This window comes from Empidonax traillii, unplaced genomic scaffold, assembly GCF_003031625.1.
Source record: "Empidonax traillii isolate 1590-97213 ecotype Southwest subspecies unplaced genomic scaffold, ASM303162v1 scaffold985:size400688, whole genome shotgun sequence".
NCBI lineage: Eukaryota > Metazoa > Chordata > Aves > Passeriformes > Tyrannidae > Empidonax > Empidonax traillii.
The window spans coordinates 225,500-246,917 of record NW_020956178.1 but is presented as its reverse complement, the minus strand read 5'-3'; the positions used below and the strand labels follow the sequence as shown (position 1 = coordinate 246,917).

Sequence of the window (21,418 nt, the reverse complement as noted above, 5' to 3'; positions counted from 1 at the left end):
AAGAGTTTGGGCTGTCTGGAGGTCTCCCTTCAGACAGTTCCCAGGTTGGTGCTGGCACCTAGGATCTGTCCTCTGGAAACTCTTGAGTTGCTCCAGGGAGAACAGGTGTGTCCTGCAGGGCAATGGTCCCATGGCCATTGAAACTGCAAACAGTGTTAGGCTGGAGAGGAAAACCCTGCTGGACCCCAGGCTGCATTTTGCTTGTGCTGGCACTGCTGGTTTGCCAATAGCCACGTGCCAGCATCTGGCTGACAGCTTGGGAGCATGGCAGTAGCTTTAGCGTGGCCATGGGCTCCCCCAGCAGTGTGGAGGTGTGCCAGCACTGCCACCATGTGAGCAGGAAGGATCAGAGCAATTCTATCTTGCCAGGTAGAGGGGAAAAGAGCAGACAGGCCTCTAAAAAGTAAATATTATCTGAGCTAATAAGCCTGATTAAGTATATTTCTGTGAGCTTCCCCTCCAGTCTTTCAAAATGTAACTATGCCATTTGTATAGGATTTGAAAACTTTTTTTTTCTTTGTAACAACAGTAGGTGGTGCTTTTGAGAGTGAGGTTTTTGTTTCCAGTTTTATGAAGGTATCTGAAATACTTTGACAACACCCTGTCTCACTTGCCAGTTGCCAGCCATGCCACGCTGCCTGCTGTCCCTCTACCCAGTCGCTGCTGCTGTAGCAGTGCCTGGGCACTGCCTCAAGACAGTGAAGGCGTGGGAGCCCTTAGGAAGTGATTTAATGTTTTTGCAGAGACCAGAGGAGTTTGGCAGTCCAGAGGCCCAGGAGCCTTTGGACTGGGTGCTCCCAGAGACGCCCTGTGTTAACCACCATGAGAACTACAGGCCTGTGGAGGGGCCAGCATAAAGTGACAGTTCAGGTACAATTAGCACTTGGATGTGGAAGTCATTTTATTGGCATGGTGCCTGTTTTGTACGGGTTTGCCTTCATTATTGTTTGGTTGGGTTTTTTTTCCTTTTCATATGTATTGTGAGAGCTCACTTGGCTTGTTTCCCAGTAAATAAAAGTAAAATCCTTTGTCTAGTTTAAGCAGATGTGACCGTGCAGAGCATGAGCACACAAGAGCTGGTGTGATGGTTTCTTGTTCTACCCAGGATCATATGAAAATTTACTGTTATTTTTGGTTTTGTTTTTGAATCCTAGGCTGTGAGAGATGCAAGATGATTTTCATTCAGACTCTTATTTTTTTAACCTACAGTGTGATCTTGTTTTCAGAAACAAGGGTGATGTAGCTGGTTTTACATTAAGCTGCACTGAAGTCTAAAACAATGAAATGTATGGCCTAACATACCCTGACACCCCGTAACACTTCTCTTTTTAATGGCAGTGTCATTGGTGTCTTTAATATGAAATTCACAGTATGACCCAGGTTATGGTATACTTATGATGATCATAATGAGTTACCGCATGAAATGCAGGCACTTGGAAAGTATTTATGTGATAATTTGAAGAGTTTAGGTAGCTGATGGTGAAAGGTGAGACTCTGAAACACACAGCCAGGGGAAGGGAAACTTGTGTTATTTTCAGGTCAGGCACAGCTTCAGCTTGCTGCTCAGATTGAAGAACCATTCCAGTTGGAGAGCTGCATTGTAGTGCAAACCTAATTAAGCAAATAAGGTTTTACACAGACCCCCTGCTGTGCTGAGAATCCCTGGTGTGTGTTAGGCTGCTGCAAAGCAGAGCTGGCACTGGCAGTGGCGAGGGTGTGCTCACAGATAAAACACATGACGACTTTGCAGTTTGTGTGGGGCTGAGCTAATTGGCAGAGGCTCAACTTGGCCGTGTGGCTTCCCTGGGGAGCCAGCAGAGGATGACACTGCCAGCTTCCAGCCCCTGGAAACACATTTATGGAAAGAAGGCAAAGGTGAACAGACACATCCTGTGCCTCAGAAACAAGGGCATTAGTGAATTAAAATAGGCTGCCTGAGAGCTGCTTGTCCCAGCCTGACAGGCACTGCTGCCCTAAGCAGTTTGCAGCTGTGGGGTCAGAAGCACCTACGCAAGTGCCGGAGGCAGCCAGATGTGCCTGGAGAGAGGAATGGAGCTGGGTGGGGCCACTGGCCGGAAAAATGATGGGTGTCCAGCTTGGAGCTCACACTGCATGCTGGCTCTAAGCCAGCTCCTTCAGGCTATGCTCCCTGATCATGGCTGTTTCCTTCTCCCTGCCGCCAAGTGAAGGGCATGGGTTTGTCAAACTAGACAGATCAAAACCACCTTTGATCTCCCTCGGCTGCTGGTCCCACCAGTAAATGTGAAAAGTTAATGGGTGGAGTACAAAGTTTGTCTGGCTTCTCTCCTGCTAGTTGTGGTTTCCTTCCTTAGGCAAAGAGCCCTTCTTCTTCCTGGAAGGTGCAGGTGAGCTGCACAGTCCCTAGCTGCCCTATAAAGGTGTGGCCACTTTCTGTGGTGCGTGGTGAAACACCTGGGCTGCCCCCTGAGGACACAGGGCACTGCAGGACTGTGTCACCCCTCCAGCAGCAGCGAGGGGCTTGAGTGAAGCCAGAGCCTGGGCCAGTCCAGGTGCAGCCTTGGGCACTTTCTGGTGTGGTCCACAGTTAGGAGCAGAGTTGCTCATAAAGCAGGAGAGAGAAGCCACCATTAGTGGCGTCTGTAGCTGTAGGGTTTGGGCACTCATCTGCAGACTGATTCAGTCCCTGCTCAAAGGACCAGTCACATCTGCAATATTAAGTAGCCACTGAATAGAATTGTGACTACAAGGGATTGGGAGTGGGGCTATGTGGTTTTAAGTACAAGCAGCAGGGCTTTTTCCCATTCCCAGTTTCAGCCTCGAGTGGCATTTATTCCTGGTGTTAGATGTTTCACAGTTACTCCCCTGCCACCCCCCTTCTTCTGTCAGGGGCAAGGGGGCTCTTGTGTGCTGCCAGCAGCTGACAGGACAGGGGCCTTCTTTTTTGGGTCAGTGATTCAGCTCCTCTCATACTTCAGTGCTGCATCCCCAAAAGCCTCTTACTGCCTGCTGAGTGCAGCACTGCACTGCAGCTGTACCTTGGCACTCCCTCTCGTGAAGTGATCCATCAAGGCGAGTGTCCTTCAACTTTATGTCATCTTCAGGAATGTGTCATTAGTGGGGGACATCTAAACTGAGGCTGTCAGCCGTGTTTCAGAGCAAAGGAGGACTCCAGAGCTGCACTGTCCCATTCCACCTTGTCACTTCGCACCTACAGCATGGAAGCCAACAGTGGGAAGCAAGATCCCACAACACACCGTGGTGTTTGTCCATCTTAAGTGGAGCTTTTTTGTCACTCCACTGGAATAAGGTGGGACTGGTCATCACAGATGAGCATAACTGCATGCTAAAAATAGATGTTAAGCATTACCAATGCCATTAACATTTTACTGTAAATTTTGTTGGCACTATTAAAGATTTTTTCCCCCCCTCCCCCAAGGCAATAGAAGTAAGTGTGTGCATGTTTATTCATTCATCTGTCAAGTTACAAAATACTTCTGGGAGAGTATTCTGGATTTAATTGTAAAAAGTAATATTTAAGAGAGAGAGCAGTGCCTTAAGCTCAGGCTGCTGTTACATTTCTGTGATGATAAACCACAAAAGATGCTTTTTCTTGTACTTTCAACACTGTTATTAAATAAAACCAAACTGATTTACTTAGCTCATCTTTAATATGATTTAAAGAGGGACTAGACTGAACCCTTTTCCTACCCAAAAAGCACATTATGTGCACTGTATTTACTAAAACTGAATGAGGTGATACTTGCAACCAAAAGCTCCTGACCTGGTGTTGCTTTTGGAGTGTAATAGGCAATAGAATTAGGTCCAGATCTCTTGACTCTCCCCGGGAGCTCACAGGGTGGAACTGGCAGGAATGGGAATATTGGCTCGCAATAGGGGAGAGGAGACAGGCAGGTGGGGGCATTGGAGTTTTCCATCTTGCTGCATTTGAAAAACTAATTCAGAATTTCTCAGTTCCCTTTTCTTGGTAAAGAATTTATTTTTAATTACATGCAAGAATATTTAGCTTCATAATACCAAAATATGTTTACTTTGTGTTTATACTCATTTCTTTGTTTTTAAGAAACCCAGTTCATCTTCAGGAAAAGTGTGTTTTACTCTGATAGGGGCAGGGTACCCAAATACAGGCAAAAAGACATCCCACTTAGCCAGTTAGACATTACTCAGAAAGCTAAAGCTTTATTTTGTGATCTTTTGTATGATACATTAACATGCTATGGATTTAGCCTTCATTACGGTGACGAGTTATGACTGTTTCTTATCTCCAAGTTTCAAAAAATGCGGCAAAAAGTTACCAGTGTTAAGAGGAAACCTAGCACAAGTGTAAACACCTTTCAACCAAGATACTGTAAGTTGTGTCTGTAAACTTCTGGTAAGATAGACAGCGACCTGGAATAATTTAGTTCCAGTCCATTATGCAAAGAACAAATTTAAATGCAGAAAAACCTATTTGAACCAGATGGTTCTTCCTTGTTTTCCTTTCCTGCACTGGATACTCCATAGACAGCATCTCTTGTGCCTGTTTCATAACCAAGGAAGGTCTGATCTGTTCCATGCGGTCACCAATGCCCTCAGCTGTCGCCAAGAACCACTGAGAGAAATAAACCCAAGTCTCTCCCTACACTATTGAAGGTGTGACCCTGGCAGTGTTCCCAGATTAGATTAATGGGGGACATGAGGGAGGGTAAATTCTAAGGTACTGGCAGTGTGTGGCAGTGACACAGTAATGCTGTAAGCAGTGGGTTTTCATCTCCTCTGTCTCATTAGTAGCAGGTACATGTCATCCAGCAGGGACTACATAAAGGCTTACACGGTGACCTCAGTGCATATCGTATCATATCGTATTGAGCAGCCCTTTTATGACCAAGGACAGGAGGGTGAGCTTCCATGACAGCTCACAAGTTCTGCCTTTTCATGAGTTTGCCTTTTCCTCAACTCTGTGAACAACGTGAAAGGCCTCTAAAAATTCATTGAAGTCAATTTGGCCATCTTTGTTTTTATCTATACTCAAGACTAATTTGTCAAAAGAGTCATGCTGTGCATCAATGCCCAGGTGAGAGGTGAAGAGTTTCCATGTCTGGCTGAACTCCTCAACAGAAATCAGACCTAAAAGAGACACAGCAGGTTGCTTTTTCCGGTACAAAAATGCTTCCCATTCCTGCAAATACACATACATGTACACTCCCTCCCTGCAAGAAAGTTACCTGCCTACCCTGGCTTTGGAGTGTTTTGTGCTTTCATGACTAAAGTACATTTTTACTTGAGATAATGATCAGATGCTTTTGCCAGAGGAATTGAGAAAGCAGTAAATACTGAGAGTGAGAGTAGAAGGGAGAAAGAGCCCCCAAAAAGAGTGAAGGCAGTACTGAAGATGGGGTATGTGAGAATTTTTTGTGAAGTTAGGCTCTGTGAACTGTCCCTTATATGGTTGCAGCCTGACTGTTTAAATTAGTCTTCACTAAAATGGAAAAATTACATCACCTCTGCTTCCTCTATTTTTAGAAGCCTTAAGGAGGAAACACAGTGGGGAAAAAATAACTAGTATAGGCTTCCTAGAGCCGGTACAGTAAAGTTACCTAGACTTACCTGAGTTATCTTTGTCCATGATGTTAAAGATGATCTCCAGATCCTTTCTGTATCTGCACAGTGTTTCCACCAAAGCTGGCTGAGCCTGGTGTTGCAACTGCATACAGGAAGACATTCAGACCTTGGTTTGAGTTAGGTTGACCAACAGAATATGTACAGTCCAATTCCATTTTCCTATTTTAACTTGTCAAATGGTAAAAAAAAAAAAATCCTTATGCTTAAGTTTCCTGGAATAACACTTTGTGTCTTGCCCTGAGGAATAATCAGATAAACCCCATCACTTTCAAATTGGCAGAGCAAGGGGGAAAGGAGCCCTTCACACCTCCTACCTTCAGTAATTATTTGTGGAAATGTGAATAATCTAGGGAAGATGGTATAGGGAATTGGCTCTGTAGCATGTTTAAAAGCTCATTTCGAAGAGAGTTGAGTGCTCTGGGCAGAATTTGTCGCATCTCCTCAGCTACATTATCTAAACACCCTTGAGAGTCAGCAGAAAGTAAGGAGCAGTTCTAGCATGTGATTCATCCAACCTATTTTAAGCATCTACCTTAACAAGGAATGATGATTCGCACCCAAGCAGTGCTCATTTTCTTCCAGTGACTATAAAAGGAAGTTTGACAACTAGTTCAGATGTAGATGCCTACCTGATTGGCCAAACCACTGTCTTGTGCTTCAAGCTGCACCAAAAGCTGTTCCTCCAAGATTTGCAAGAAGGTGTTTTTGTCCTTACCTCTTTTATAGGTGGATCCATTTCTAAATCATAAAAACATGACATGAATCGAACTTCTCCATCCAGGTTCGTATGTGCTAAGTGAGGCCGCAGCATCCTCCAGGGCAGCTCCAGATGTAGGACAGACTCCATTGCTGCAGCCCAGTCATGGACAGAAACGTTGCCTGCCAGAAGGGGTCAGTTCATGGTTACAAGCGGAACATGACACAGCACACGTCAGTCACCTGCACACCTTCACAAGCACTCTTAAGAAAAGTCGCGAAGCATGAATATTTTCTGTTAACCCCAGAATTAAAGCCCTCATAACAATGAGCAGTGGGGTTGGACTAGACATTTCCACAGCTGCCTCCCAACCTCAACAACTCTGTGATGCTGTTAGGATGTTCAACATGTATTAACACCTTTTGAGAAAAACAGATTATGCCATGAAGAGTAGTTCAGATTTCAGCTGAGCTGCAGTTGCACCAACATGTGGCTGAAAAATTCAACAAGACAGAAATATGTCAAACAACTGTTCAGTGGCCAAAGAAAGAGTACCATCATGTTACTGAGTGGCCTTGTAGGAGCACAGTCAAGTGAGGAGCCATCACAAGAAAAAGTTGTATTTGCAGTAGAAATCAACTTCTTACTCGTACATAAAAGCTTCATCTATTAACTTACCACTGAATTTGCTGCTGCTGATAGGTGAGTGTGTGTCTACTAGAGGTACAGGCAGTCAACTTTCCTCATGTACCTCCCAGACTCAGAAGGAGACCAGTTCCCACTTGTCTGAGACCCCAGTTCCCTGTCTGACATCTGAAGACACCACCTAAGAGAAGGTGGTGATCTTCGAGCTTCTGGAACTGGATTTGCCTGCCCATACTCTCTGCCCAACAGCAAACAGCATTTCTTTATTTGCCCATGTGTTTCAGTTTTCTTCTTCCTACTTAAGGCTTCATCTTCTCAAGTTGTTTTCCAGGGCTAAGCACTTACCAACACCTATTGCCCTCTGTGGTCAGGAAGAACAAAGTCAGCCAGCCTCCGCTGCCCTCCAGCCTTACACTGGCAGGCAGGCAGGAACCCCTCTCCATGAGGTTTGTCCCTTCTGCCCCCCACATACACGGAAGTGTTTTCCCCATAGTGGCAAGTGGACAAAAAAGGGAGTGGTACCTGTGCCTCTGGGGTCGTATTGTGAAAAAGCTCTAATGAGTTCAGACCTATGAGCATAAATCAGCTCTCGTAAGGACTTTAGGGCAGATGATTCAATTGTACCCACCCTAGAAGGGAAAAAATTAGAGCAGATTATTAAAAAATTTAAATCCTCTGGCATTTTATACTTTTTAACAATCATTATCAAATTCTTTTATCCTTTAACATGTTGGATGTTTAAGTAGGATGACCCAAAACATACTAGAGAACACTGGAGGGAAGGGGGGAAAGCCCTAAACCAAACAAAACCAGAAGTGCTCCATAAAAATAATCTGAGTTGAGTTTATACAGCTGCTTTCCTTTAGTATCTGACCACAGTGCTAAGCATGGCAAAGCCATGATAAACTTTTTTGACTCAATTCATAACAGGATTTGTCCAGATTAACACTGCAGCCTTAAAGCAAATCTGACAGACAGGTGGAGACCCTTTACAAGTCCCTGACAGTTGTCTGTTCTATCCTCTTACCTTATCTAATTACCATTGGGAGTTTCTCAGGAAACCATGTTAGACCATATAGAACATGTTTGGTCTACTGTATTAATTTTTAAATGGTAAAATAAAAAACGAGGAAAAATCAAGAAAAATAGATGCCTATTCAATTATTCAATCAACTCTAGATTTGTGGCAGGTACTCACAAGCAAGTACACGCTCACTGCATGCAACACACAGCTTTACCTCTCCTGAACATTCAGCCTGCGTGTGTATTTGCTGGATTGAAACTGTACAAACCGAGGAATTAGTTCAGGGTCCAGTTTGACGTACGCTCCCCGGTTACTCCCCTCTTCGTAATAGTTAGAGGCAGAGAAGATAGTGATAACCTGATCATAGGAAACAAAGAAACTCAATTGGCTGGAACAGCTCTTCTTGACACTGACTTCTGAAACGGACCTTAGGAAAAAATGCAGGTTACAAAATTAAGTGGCTACATATAAAACCATGTAATTCATCAAATTGGTCTTGCCTTTTGAGTCAGAGCTCTGGGCCTGTATTTTTAATCTATCATAGGAAGATTTCAGTTCAGAGGGCAGTGAGATATAACATGCTGTTTAACAAAAATCACTTTCTAAGACAGATCTAGTTTTCAGGATTCTTGCTGGCTTCCCAATACATCACCTCAGAAAGCAAGGCCAGAAGAGAAATCATTAAGTTAAAAGGCTTCTAGAGCCTTAGGGCATCTCTTGCACTGTATTTACACACAACTCTTCTCAGGGATTTTGTTGATGTCCATTTCTTTTCATGTGAGTAATAAACTGGTCCCCACTCCCTGAAGCTGTAAAGAATTTTGTTCATCAGAACTTGGTAATTTGTTGTAACATCTATCTAGCACAAAATTCCCCCAAATCCAATTTAAGGAAGTCACTCTCTTTTTATATTTTTTAATTAATTTTGCAGACAAATCTATTGTGGATGTGCCTGGGAAATTCACAGGAGAATTCTGCTTTACATGGAAGCATCTTACCTTCCCACCATGACTGATGTCATAACCTTCCCGCTTAAATTCATGAGACCTGATGAGAATCTTCAGATTATACCTATTAAAGATCTTGGCAGTGACATCAGGACCAAAGTAACAGCCTGCTCCTCGACACTTGTTTGGTGTACAGCCATTTTGGCTTCTTGGATCACTCCAGAGAATATCAAGGATCTACAAATAGCAAACTCAAGCAAGTGAGGACCGACAGTAGGTGAAGACTGACAGGCTCTGATGGTCTGAAGTACTGGCCCTAGCAAAAGCCCCACAGTACAGGGAGAAAACACATCTGAGCTAACATGTAGGTCTTCTGTTTTCTTCCTTCCTCTCAGAGGGCATTTTTTTGGGCTGAAACTTTTGTTCCACTTTTTTTAAGAAACATGACCTAGATTTTGGATTAACTTTTTTTTTCAGATGACATACCATTTCAGTAATATACCTCCTTTCACAGCTGAGTTTTTCTGATTTGGACAGGTGCATCAGGAACAGTACCTGGGCTATTTTGAAGAGAGCAAAAGCTGCCTTCTTCTCATCTAGGTGGTTTTACCTAACCAAAGCTTGGGAGTGCCTGCTCTAAACATGACAAGCCTTTGGCTTTATTGTCTTCAGGTAGCTTGTGTTTTAAAACAAGATTTTATGTATTAGCATTTTAGCAGGATTCAGATGTGAAGATGAATTATTATAGTTTAAGTGTAGTTAGGAGCAAATATTAGTCAAACTGTGTTTGTTTAAACCTGGCTGGACAAGGTTTGCACTAACACATTCCACTTCATGTTTGTGAGCATGGCTCAGTGGATAATTGATTAGCTGGGGGAGTGCCAGTTTTGAGGGGGTGTGTGGGTGTTACTTGTGCCCATTATATTGGTTTGTAAGTCAGATAGGTATCACATCTCCAAATTAGCTTTCCAAATTGCCACAATTTATTAAATTACAGTACAGAAAAGTTCCATATTGGCCCTAATATTCAAGAGGAAAGGAACAGCCAGAGGACAAAAACTTCCCACTCTTGAGTAATCAGCATTGTAGATCTCCTTGTAGATCTCGGGAGTTGGGTGTTTTTTTGGGCTGTATCAGCATTCAGCTGCCAAAACCACAGCCAAAAAATGGTGCTCGCTCTCACCAACAATTGCAAAGTCTGACCTGCTTAAACCAATAACCACATATGTCTCAACAGATCCAACCACATGAGGGCAAGCAAACACATTTCATACTTAGCAGTTTCTTCCTCCTAACAGCTAAGAAAGCAAAACACTGGGCAAACTGTAAGGTATAAAATCCTAAGCTTTTGTTACCAGGTCTACCAAAAGCATCCAAAAAACTAACAGCTGTCTAGTATATGACTGCTTTCTTATTAAGAGACAGTTCCCTATGACTCAAACATACTCCCTGAACAGAACACCTGCTGGTTTTGTGCAGGAGGTTTTTGGTATCACTCTGCGGTTTCACCTACCTGTTTCCATTCCTCCTCAGTGGGGCCCAGAGGCAAAATGGAGCCTGAAGGCTCAGTGGAGACCGATAAAGAGTCAGAGCGTGCCTTCCCAAAATCATTCTGATTGGCAGTGTGTTTACTGAGGTCAGCTGTGGAAATTCCCTCCTTCAGGTCCTGTCTGCCTCTTGTTGACTTGGGCAGCCGTAGCAAAGATTTCAACTTTAAGAAAAACACAACAAACTGAAAGAGTTATCAGCACATAAAGTTGATGCAGAGATTTTAGCTGAAAGGCACATCAATTCATGTTTCTTCTACTCAGGAAAACTCACTGAGATGTCCTGAACTCACAGGTTTGGAGGAAGCTGAAGGTGTTTGGCACCTGCAGAAATTTTGCTTTATACCTATCAGCAACCAGCCTCTTCAGAGCTGCTTTCATAATCTTATCCAGACACACAGACTCCTTCATACCACAATCTTAAGGTCTCACTGTACAGCAAGTATGACATGACCTAGGCTCAGGGATGACACGTAAGTGCCCAGCTTTCCTGGAAACAAAATACATATTCATACTGTACTGAAGATGAACCTTCATTCACTACTGTTCTGACACAGTAGCATGCTGTTAGGTTAATTTGGGTGGGAGAAATGGAATATGAGGAAGATAACAGTGAAGTTGATCGGGCCTTTTATTGTTAAATCAACCTCTTCCAACACTCATGGGTGTTTGCTTTTTTGGAGTGGTGTGCTATAGCTCTGTGAATGACCATTCATACAGACTTTTCACCAGGGAGTGTCTTCTCATTTGAAATTTTCTCATACTAGCTTATTTCCAAAACAAAACAAAACAAAACAAAACAAAACAAAAACAAAACAAAACAAAACAAAAACAAACAAACAAACAAAAAAAACCAACCACCACCAAAACACACATCCTCCACAGCCCCCCAGATGTTATTCTTTAACAAAGAAAAGGACTGATTCAAAACAAAATGCAAACCACTGGGTTATTCCCCAGTGCCTTGGCCAGTATTTGAGACGTGTCAGATGCCAGCTGTACCAATTAAAATACACCACTTGGCCTTGAGTGATACTGCCCTGGGTTGTGGCCCACAAATGTCTCATTAGCAACACTCTCCTGTGGCAGCAACTTTGACCTGTTAATTCTGTATTTCACAGATACTGCATCAGAAACATGCCGAGCCCAGCCTTGGTGAAAGCATGGGCAGAACTCAGCTCAGAGTTAGGACGCCTGCATCTGTAGTTGGGTACCCAGTTTTAGTGTACAGTGGTACAGCCAACACAGCCCAGACTCCAATGATCAGAAATGTTCACTGCCCTTTTTCACATCTTTGAAAGACAGAGACACACTTGACAGTCCCGTAAAGCATTTATTTCTGCATTAGAAAACATGAGAATGACAGAAATAGCACAGACATTCATTGCAGGGTACACTATGTTGCTTAAATATAGGTCTCCTGTGCCATCTGAGATGCTCTACTATGTCTGTGGATCAGCGTGAGGGGGGCAGACACAAACGTGACCTAAAGGAGACTGGTGGAGGAAACCTACAAAGAAGACTTTCTTCAGAGGCAGGCAAAAGCCAGAGAGAACATCCCTAGCCTATGGGATGCTTCCATGAACAGCACTGGAGACATGTCTAAGAACTAGACCTCCACCAGATCTCTTGGATCTCCACTGATTATAAGGAGCCTCAGCACCCTGATCACAAGCAGACATCTTGATTTAGTTGTCTGGATTGAGACCAAATCCCACACCATTTTCCACTCATTTGAAAGAGCTGTGTTTGCTCACCATTTCAGAAAAAAACATGAACATTTCTGGTTTTTAAATCCCTGAAAAGCTGTAATTTCTGTTTTCTCAAGGCCAGGTCTTAAGTTTGAACCTTCTGGAAAGGCTCTCCCACATGTACAACACTCAGCTGCTGCCAAGGGAACGCCTCACAGGTGGAGAACTTCCCCCACACAGCAGATGGCAGAAGCACAGCCCCAGGACAAAAGCCAGTGCTAGAAATACGTGGCTAGATTGGTTTCCAAAGTGTTTTTGAATCGAGTACTTTTCATACTTTCTGGCTAATGCGTCATCACTGCAGGAAGGGGGGATCTAAAGTGTTTTTAGCTATTTTAAAGTCAAAAGAGCTGTGCTATTTTATAGCAGCCAAACAATTGGCTCGCAACACCTACTGAAACTTTCCTTCCTAAATGCTGATTTTGAAAAAAATAGGACTCTTTTTTTTTCCTTACAGCAACCATTTAGTTTCCTAATGCAAAAATCAGCATTTGTACCCCCATGTGGATAATATATCTCTTACCTTATTTCTTTTGAGTGTCTTCAGGAAATCCAAATCTGTGGTGGTTGAAATTCCTCCGTGTAGGATGAGAACTTTTTTATCAATTATAGTGGCAAGGGGTAGCCAGCTAAAGACATCTCGCAGAAGATACAAAATCTGCGGACTGTGTTCCTGTAAAATATACCCTTACATTAGATCCTATTTCTGGCAGATTCTGTTGCTTCCAAATTCAAGATTTTGTTGAAGCATCTGCTACAGTCTGTATGAACAGTTTCGTTCAGGTGACAACTTGAATTGCAACGTTGACAAATGTTCTGACATTTACTTTAGAGCCATTTGATTGTATAATTTAGCTTTTCTTTCATGGTCACCTCTTTTTGTGTTCTTAAATGGCCTTATGGATGTTATTTAATTCATCCCATAGATCTCTGAGAATAAGAGGCTAGCACTCAAAATTGTTTTGTCCACTGATGTGCCAAAATAATTTCAACTACATCACTAAAGTAATTCTCTGTTACACCTACATAAACTGCTTGGAAGTTTCCTTGTTTTCACAAATCTCATTTTACATCTACAAGACTACAAAGAAAACATAGGGGAAGGAGGAGGAATCTTACCTTGTACTTATTCGAAACTTCTCTTGTGAAGCCATATCTGAAAATAGGACAGCATCATGAACTGTTTTTCCAGTGTGCCCCTTCTGTATGGTTTCCTGTGCTACAGTGTTTGCCAGGAGTTTTCTAGCCCCATTTTTCTCCTGCCTTTCCATCTCACCTCAGTTTAAATGTGCTTTCTTCCACCTTGTCTCAAGAACCGAGTTAAACTGATTTCTTGTACATACAGAGGTCAGGAACAGTATCCATCCTAATAGTCATTAAGTGGCCACTTTGCCAACTTTACCTTTTAAATACCAGAGAGAAATTTCAAAGGAACCTAACTGATGATGAGCAAAAATTCCCACAAAGCCTCCCCAGAGTTTTTGTCCTAAATATCATATCATCATAGAATCATATCATAGAATGGTTTGGATTGGAAGGGACCTTACAGATCATGTGGTTCCAACCTCGCTGCCATGGGCAGGGACACCTTTCACTAAACCAGGTTTCTCAGAGCTCCATCCAACCTGGCCTTGAACATGTAACTTTCTTAGACAATGTCACCTATTACGTTTTTTCCCCCACAAGGGACAAGGATTTTGACACCTCATTCTTGTAACACCAAGATATCCTTGGTCGAGGGGCATTTTCACAACACTCAGCTTTCAAATTTACATATGTGCAGCACTGATAATTAAAATGCCTGGCAAAGAGCCATACACAGGATTCCATCTGTGCACTTCATACCATCACACATTTAGTTAATATTTTCCACTATGAGTGGGAATTTTCCTACTTCATAGATTAAGTAACTGATCTTGGTTTATGTTTGTTGGTTTTGTTTTGGTTTTTAAGTTTTTGTTTGTTTGTTTGTTTGTTTGTTTGAATTAAGTGCTGAAAAAAGAATTATGTGAGACTGATTCTCTTATGTGGATCATTAACAGGACTTGACCATGGGCCTCTAACTCAGGTCTGTGCCTGTGTTAAAACAGCACTATATTCTGTGTGGACACATCAAATGATCAAAGGGGTTCAACAGGTTGCCGACCAGTCAGTCAACCAAAGACTTACTGGGATGGCTTAGAATTGTAGGGACTATGACTGAGGAGTTCTTCCCACATCTGTGAGATGATTTTTTTCTACAAGTCACATTTTCACTGTAGCCAGAGCCACTGCTTGTGCTCCCTCCCTTGGCAACACTGTACAGCTGAGTACAAATGGCTGTATTACAAAGCAGGGTCTCTCAGCTGTTCCTGCAATGGGACAGATGATGCCTCCCAACCAGTGAACCTCCCCAGAGTGGAAGCTAGAATATTTACCTGCCCCTTGTGTTTGAGAAGTGACATCTTAGTCTAAAGTTAACTGAAATATCAGCTTTAACTAAATATGTGCTTTTAACTAAAATATCCTTCCATCTGTCCTCCTTCCCCAATTTTGATACTCTGGAAGCTGCAAGAAGGCCTCTGACTTCAATGGATTGTGACTAAGTCAGAGACAAGATACGGTTCTCCTGTGTGTAATGAGGATATTCCTTCCCCCCCCTCACAGATCTTGAAGATGCAAAGCTACACCTGAATACTTAATAAAATATTACTTGTATTTTAGAGTGTCACAGTGGCTAAAGTAGCATTCAAAAGCTCAAACATTTCTAGTGAAAGGCCAGATACTACCCACCCTGCCCTCCAGAATCTACCTCATGTTCATCAAGTAGTCTTCATGGTTTCCTCTATTCAAGGATATATTATTGGGATAGATAAGAAAAAATGCAAATAAGAGTATAAGTATTTCCATAGAATTTTTCCCTCTGTCAACATAATCACCATTAAAGACATAACGGTTTTGTTCTGAAGGCAGACCATTCTGCAGGAAGAAACAAAAAAAAGGATATTTAGAGATGCTGCTATGGTACTGTAATAAAGGAAATAGTATTTAAATGAGGTCACATTGCTAGAAAGTCTGAAAAAATCTTTGCATAATATAGAAATCTAAAATGTAGCATTTCTTTATTTCTGCTGCTTAAAATAAAAACCTCCATATCAGACAACCTGTATAAGCCATCAGAGATGACCTCTAGCTGTTCTTATGATACCATCTCTAATCCTATCCTCTACCTATTAAACAAAATAGGACCAAAAGGGACATCAGTCTTGTAATAAAATATACTCTTCCATTAATGCAACTGTTTCCAGGAAATTGTGTACTTGCAAACAGAGTGGAGTCAGTCTTTGAATGGAAGGTAAGAAATCAATGACAAATTGTCTTCTGACTCAAGTTTGAAGGTCCTTATGTTTCCTGACATGGTTAGGAAACGGATTTAATATATTTACATTTTTTGCAGTGCATGCTTCCAAAGCTCCTGATAGAGACTATAGTCCAGAGGATACAAAATCTTGATACAGAACTCTGAAGATTTTGATTCCAGTTGCTTTAATCCTGAAAGCACTACTTGAATTTTACTCACTTTGCACTTTGTCCCCATCAGGGGAAGGATATACTTGAAAGCTCACAAATCTGATAGGCTGTACATACAGGTATTTCTTAACTTATTTTTTCTCTGAAGATATAGAGCAATGCTTTATTATGAATGGTTACTCATCAAAAGCTAGTATTTTGAATTGATGGTATATTTCATTAGATTAATTACCAGTGCAGCAATGGGTGCCATCAACTTACAGAAAACATATCATCAATTATATGTAGCTTCCTCATTTCCAATCATGAGTGTCAGAAATATTATTTCATCCTTTGCCTTGCCAGAAAAAGGAAACCTCTGTTCTCACAACCGATACGCACAAGAATTATTAATAGAACATTTATAAAATCACATCATAACTGTGGAAGCCACTCTTAAAAGGTTTGGCAGCATTGCTATGTCAGGATGCAGTAGCAAATCCTGGTCTCTTGATCCTGACTGCTGTAAATACGACTTCCTTGGGTTTTGCTTGTCCTGAGCCCTTTACAGGTTTACTTAGAAGAGGCCTGCGATCGCTCTGTGCTCACAGGAGTGACACTGTAAGAGACTCTGCTAATGTATTGGGTTGTAGTGGCTTTAAAAAAGAGAGAGGATGGATTTAAGGAGTGGAACAAACAGCAGAAACTCAGCAGCAGCTTCTGGAAAGACAAATTAATAAAAGCTTTGCCTTAAAACCAAGAGGCATGTGCATCACCACTAGATTGTGAGTATACATGCAACCACTCTGGAGCTGCAATCCTCTGGGAAAGATAGATCTACTGAAGCACTCTCCAGACTCTATCATCCCTTTGGAAAAGCTTACACACCATTATAGTTTTTAACAGGTTTGTTTTGGACTTCCAACTGCAATGTGACATTTTAATTTCGTTCCACACTCATGCAAAGTTTTTATTTCCTTTTCTGTGGTTTTGACCAAAAATAAGAGTAAAACTAAATTAAAGGCTGTTGCAGCCTCTGACATGTCAGAGAGGCAAACAAGGCCTTCTAATGATTAGCAACTTGCTGCTGGGCATCATTACTGAATCTCCTGGGTTAGTGATTAATTAACTTCTGTTTGTTGTTGGCACTTTCTGCAGTTTCAGGCCACTTCTATCCATAGCATCCATTTAACAATCTAACTTAGCAATACATAATTTAAAATTCAAGCATTTCAAGGAATTTCAGAAAATGCTGTAATTTAATGGAGACTAATGCAGGGACTGAATGAACCTCACAAACTGATTATTGAGGAAAAAAAGTAATTATCTTAGCCTCACCCAAACCAGGTTTAATAATTATACACAATCTACAGCATTGTACGGATAAGCTATGTATTGCAAGCTCTGTGTGTTTGCTGTTGGTGGTTTGTACAATTGCTGTGACAAGCCCTGGACAGAGCCCCATGCTCAAGGTGCCTGGTCTACATGCAGCCCTCCAAAATCCATTTCAGCTCTGCATGGCTCTGTGCAGATTGAGTTCACTAAATTCCTCATGGCATTGTTTAGGATTGCACCCTCTTGTTTAAAGTTACGGGCGGTTCATGCCAACTTAGAGGATGAAATCCCCTCCAACTGAAACAAAGTCAGGGATGGAGAAAAAGAATGGATCCCACAAGCTGGCTGGGTTCGCTGCTCATCTGACTAAACTGCTCAGAGGGGACAGAAAATACTGTGTCATCTAATTTGCCTCTAAATAAGCAGCTCTAACATGTGCTCTCTATATTCTCAACCACTTTGAAATGACAGAATATTTGTCATTTTATTCTGTTTGGTGGAAGGACTTCCCTAGAAGTTTAACAGAGAACGACTGGGTGTTATCTCTAGTCCCTGAAATCAGTGGGAGTTTTGGCTCTGAATTTACTGAACTCAGGATTGGAGTTGCTCAGAGGCTTTTTTTTCTCTTTATAGCATCCATTAGAGGGGGAAAAAGAATCGTCATCTGTTTACTCCAAAAGAGTAAAATGCACGCTGATTGCAGTTGTAAATGTACCTATTTAACTATCTGAGCATTTATCTTCAAAACAGTTATTTTCCCATTCCAGGTTCTGTGTATGAAACCAATATGTATCATACTCTTATTCCAGTTTCCAAAAGAGAGATCACGTAATTAAAAGAACAGCTAAAATACCGCAAGCCTAAGGCCAGCTAAACATAGTTGATTAATAAGAAAAGCAGAACACTGTAAAAAGGTCTGATTTTACTTCAACTAAACTTCAGCAGGCTTCAGGTATGCCACTTGGGCAAAACAATCACATTTCCATTCAGCAAGTGTCAGATAAAGTGTAACAAAGTGCAAAGCAGAAGGAGAATTACATTATTTAAACACATGGTTTAGCTCACTTCAGCCTCCATTCAGAGCAGATGAATGTATAAAGATCAGACACAAACCTTTTCCCCCGGAAAGCTCAAATCAAAGAGAGTATCTGCTAAATGAAAGGTGGTGATTCATGCTGAAGATAAATGTGAAACTAAATACACAACATTTCCTGCATCTTCAGTTAAATATAAAATTGCAGCAAAGATAGCCTAGAGCTTAATTTTTTTCACATCCGTAAAACAGAGCTGTGTTTTTTTAACATGAAAAGAAGGATATGTACAGGGTGCCCAAAGAATTTCTATTTTGTGAAGATTATGTGATTGCTTTCAAGGCTTAAAAAGCTTTTAAATAGCACTCTTTTTTGTTTTCTGTTAAAAAAAATATATATAAAAAAAAAACTCTGCAGGTATCAGTTGAGGCCTAAATGAAAGCTTCTGCATTTTTTCTGGAGAGTCAAAATTATCCATGGTGTAGTGTTACATCAGGAACTAAGTTAGCTCCTATATTAGCAGACTTTAGTCAAGATGGAATTTAAAACAGTGGCAGAAGTCTGGAGACACTGCAAAGAGCCCTTTTAAGTTTTGGCTCAAGCTCCAGCTCAACATTTGGGAAAAAAATAACTGTGTCCTAGATCTCCTCCTTCACAGTGTGCAAGAGGATATGGAGAAGGAAAAGTTACGACAAAGACACCAAATTGTTCTAGGATTTCTGTATGTGGTATATGCACACCTCATGTGCAGTTCTAACTGTGATAAATCTGTCAGACATAAATATGTTTTCTTAACATCAAGTCATAAAGTGAAAATGCTACATCTCAGAGAACCCACTTACCTTATAGAATATCAGCAAAAGATCATCCAGGTTTCCATGCAAATCTCCTACAGGAAAAAAAAACATTTTTCTTTTTTTTTTTTTTTGTTTTTCCCCATTTCCTCACAGAGGAGGAAGAAGCTGGAATTATTAAACTGGAATTAGTAAGTCCTAACAAGTTTTCTCCCATGTGGTCCTTATGTATATGAAAGCAAACAAATATGGCTAAAAGACATTTCAAAACATGATAGACCTCTACATACTAATGGATCTAAGTTTACTAAGTAGCCCTCCATGTACTGCACAACTGAACATCTGCAGGATTTGATGGAGAGTGTCAAGAACTGGCCACGTTATTATGCCTCAGTGCTAAAGCCACAGGAACAACAGATTTGGCCCTTTCCAAGAGGTTTGTTTGGAACAGGCAGGGGGATTTCACCCCAACACAAAGGATCACTGCAGCACAGATCCCCTCTGCAAGTGACTGAATTTCATGCTCACAGAGTCAATCTTCTCATGTCTGTGACTCACCACCACAAAGCTGGAGAACAGTTTCAAAACCTACCTTGTGATAATATGCTTTCCTGACCAATGATTAGGTAAAGAGAAGTGACATTTTTGCCCTCTCTCCATGTTTTCTTTGCAACTTTTTATTAATTGTGAGCCTGCTGAATTCATTCTAAGGAATTCCTTCAAGCTATGACAGATATTCATCACGTATGTGGATGCAACATTTCAGACATATATTTAATCTGCATTATTAATTTGAAATTAAAAGAAAATGGAGTGAGGGATACCTTATTTTAAGGAAATTAACATTTTGGACCAATTATGCTTAAAAATTGGTCATCCATCTTCTGCAGAAGTTCTTTCTGGTTACAAAAGCTTTTAGTTTCAATAAAGGAAAAGGATCCCTTTAGATGCTGCTTACACAGTGCAAATGCAATACAAACATGAGGAGGTATGTTTGCTTACAAGAACATATGAGCAAGTATGAATCTGTGTTTCCTTGGTTTGGAGAGGGGTCTTGTTGGTTTGGTTAATAAATTATTGTTTATACAAGACCTCCCTCAAACAAACCCTTTTCTGGCAATCAAAGTAGGTCTATAACCACACCTTAAATAACATTTGTTCTGCATGTGTCACAGTGCCCTTCCTTATACCACTTTACTATTTCACACAGCACACCCTGATAGCTGTCAAGAGTTATGTCACCAGAACTACTGTTCTGTGGCGAGTGAGGACACTGCATTCCATTATTCATAATTTACAAAAGTGTACCAAAATAGATGGGCAATAAGCCCTTAGTTCTTTACTGTGTACACATCACATCACATCATTCTGTGAGACTAATTTGTTGGTTGATCTATCCTCTTGGGTCTCCTTAGAAATCAGGGTTTATTATAATTTCAATATATTCAAGATAGTCATGCTGTCAATTAAAGGTCTTTTTTGCCATCCATATTAAGTCCTTATTAAAATCATTACAGAGTAAATTGTGATGGCAAGACCTTTTTTCTGAATGAGAGGAGAGAGAGGTGAGACTCGCAGTGATCAAAATACTTGGTAGCATTTTAGAGGTGGAAGTGCAGGAGTATTTAAGCTATGCTGCAGTGTTAGCCGAATGAATCCTGACTCAGAAATGTTAAACAAGCAAAGAGGAGGTGAGGGATTTTCTTAAAATACACTTTTTATGACTTGGAAACTTCATTTTTATTTGTTCCAATTTATGCATTTGTGAGGAAAACAAACAAACAAATAAATAAAAGCATCAAGAACTTTCTTGTAATGGCAAAATTTGGAACAGTCTATATCATTCTCTAACCACTTAGAACATCAACCTATAGCCCAAAGCATTTATCTTCTCTGGCACCTTACCACAGATAGTTATATCCTTGGAGTAGGAAGTTGAAAGAGAGGTGATATTTGGCATCAATTTGAGAACTCTCCTAGTTTCACATAGTAGCTGCAGTACATAGTAGGGATGAAGCAGCTGTGAAAAAAAAAAAAAAAAAAGCAGGTAGAAATGGAAAACTTCTTAGAATTAGCAATAGATCTCTCTGTTTTATTAATATCAGACATGTATTGCCAAAATTACTTATATTGCAGACCTTCAGACATGATTACAGGCTGTATTGGCTTAGTGCTGGGAATTAGGAACGTTCATAGCTTTGCATTTACTACCCCATGTATGGATATAGAGCCCTTAACAAACTTGCTTTACATGTTTTCCCATTTTATTTATACTGTACTGTTTCAACAGAGATCTGAGGAATTTTGGTAGAGGAGATAGATGAGTGACAGACTGAATTTTCAAGATCCGTGTTCTTAAAGCAAACAAAAAAGGCCAGTCACTTATAATCATTTCCTTAATAAAATGCCAACCATAGTAAAAAAAGGGAGAGCAGACAGTAAGGTGAAGTCTGGGTGAGCTCATTTATGATGCACTTTATATTTGATACTTTTACAAGCCTCCATAGAAAATTACAGGAAAAAAAGTAGTATTATTTAGCAAATGGAAAGGCAAGGT

General features: G+C 41.1%; 1 protein-coding gene across 1 annotated transcript in view; it reads right to left on the bottom strand.

Moving 5' to 3' along the window:
• Window positions 1–4,152: 4,152 nt before the first annotated feature.
• The window catches only part of PPEF1 (protein phosphatase with EF-hand domain 1), a 45,754-nt gene continuing 28,488 nt past the window's right edge, over window positions 4,153–21,418 (bottom strand). Inside the window, exons 5-16 of the mRNA XM_027903599.1 lie at window positions 20,767–20,881; window positions 18,910–18,956; window positions 15,004–15,170; window positions 13,332–13,368; window positions 12,736–12,885; window positions 10,428–10,625; window positions 8,966–9,151; window positions 8,182–8,324; window positions 7,466–7,572; window positions 6,317–6,480; window positions 5,587–5,671; window positions 4,153–5,106 (exon numbers count right to left, since the gene is read on the bottom strand). Coding sequence (XP_027759400.1) covers window positions 4,913–5,106; window positions 5,587–5,671; window positions 6,317–6,480; window positions 7,466–7,572; window positions 8,182–8,324; window positions 8,966–9,151; window positions 10,428–10,625; window positions 12,736–12,885; window positions 13,332–13,368; window positions 15,004–15,170; window positions 18,910–18,956; window positions 20,767–20,881 — 1,593 coding nt within the window. The 3' untranslated portion in view covers window positions 4,153–4,912. The remainder of the gene's footprint in view (window positions 5,107–5,586; window positions 5,672–6,316; window positions 6,481–7,465; window positions 7,573–8,181; window positions 8,325–8,965; window positions 9,152–10,427; window positions 10,626–12,735; window positions 12,886–13,331; window positions 13,369–15,003; window positions 15,171–18,909; window positions 18,957–20,766; window positions 20,882–21,418) is intronic.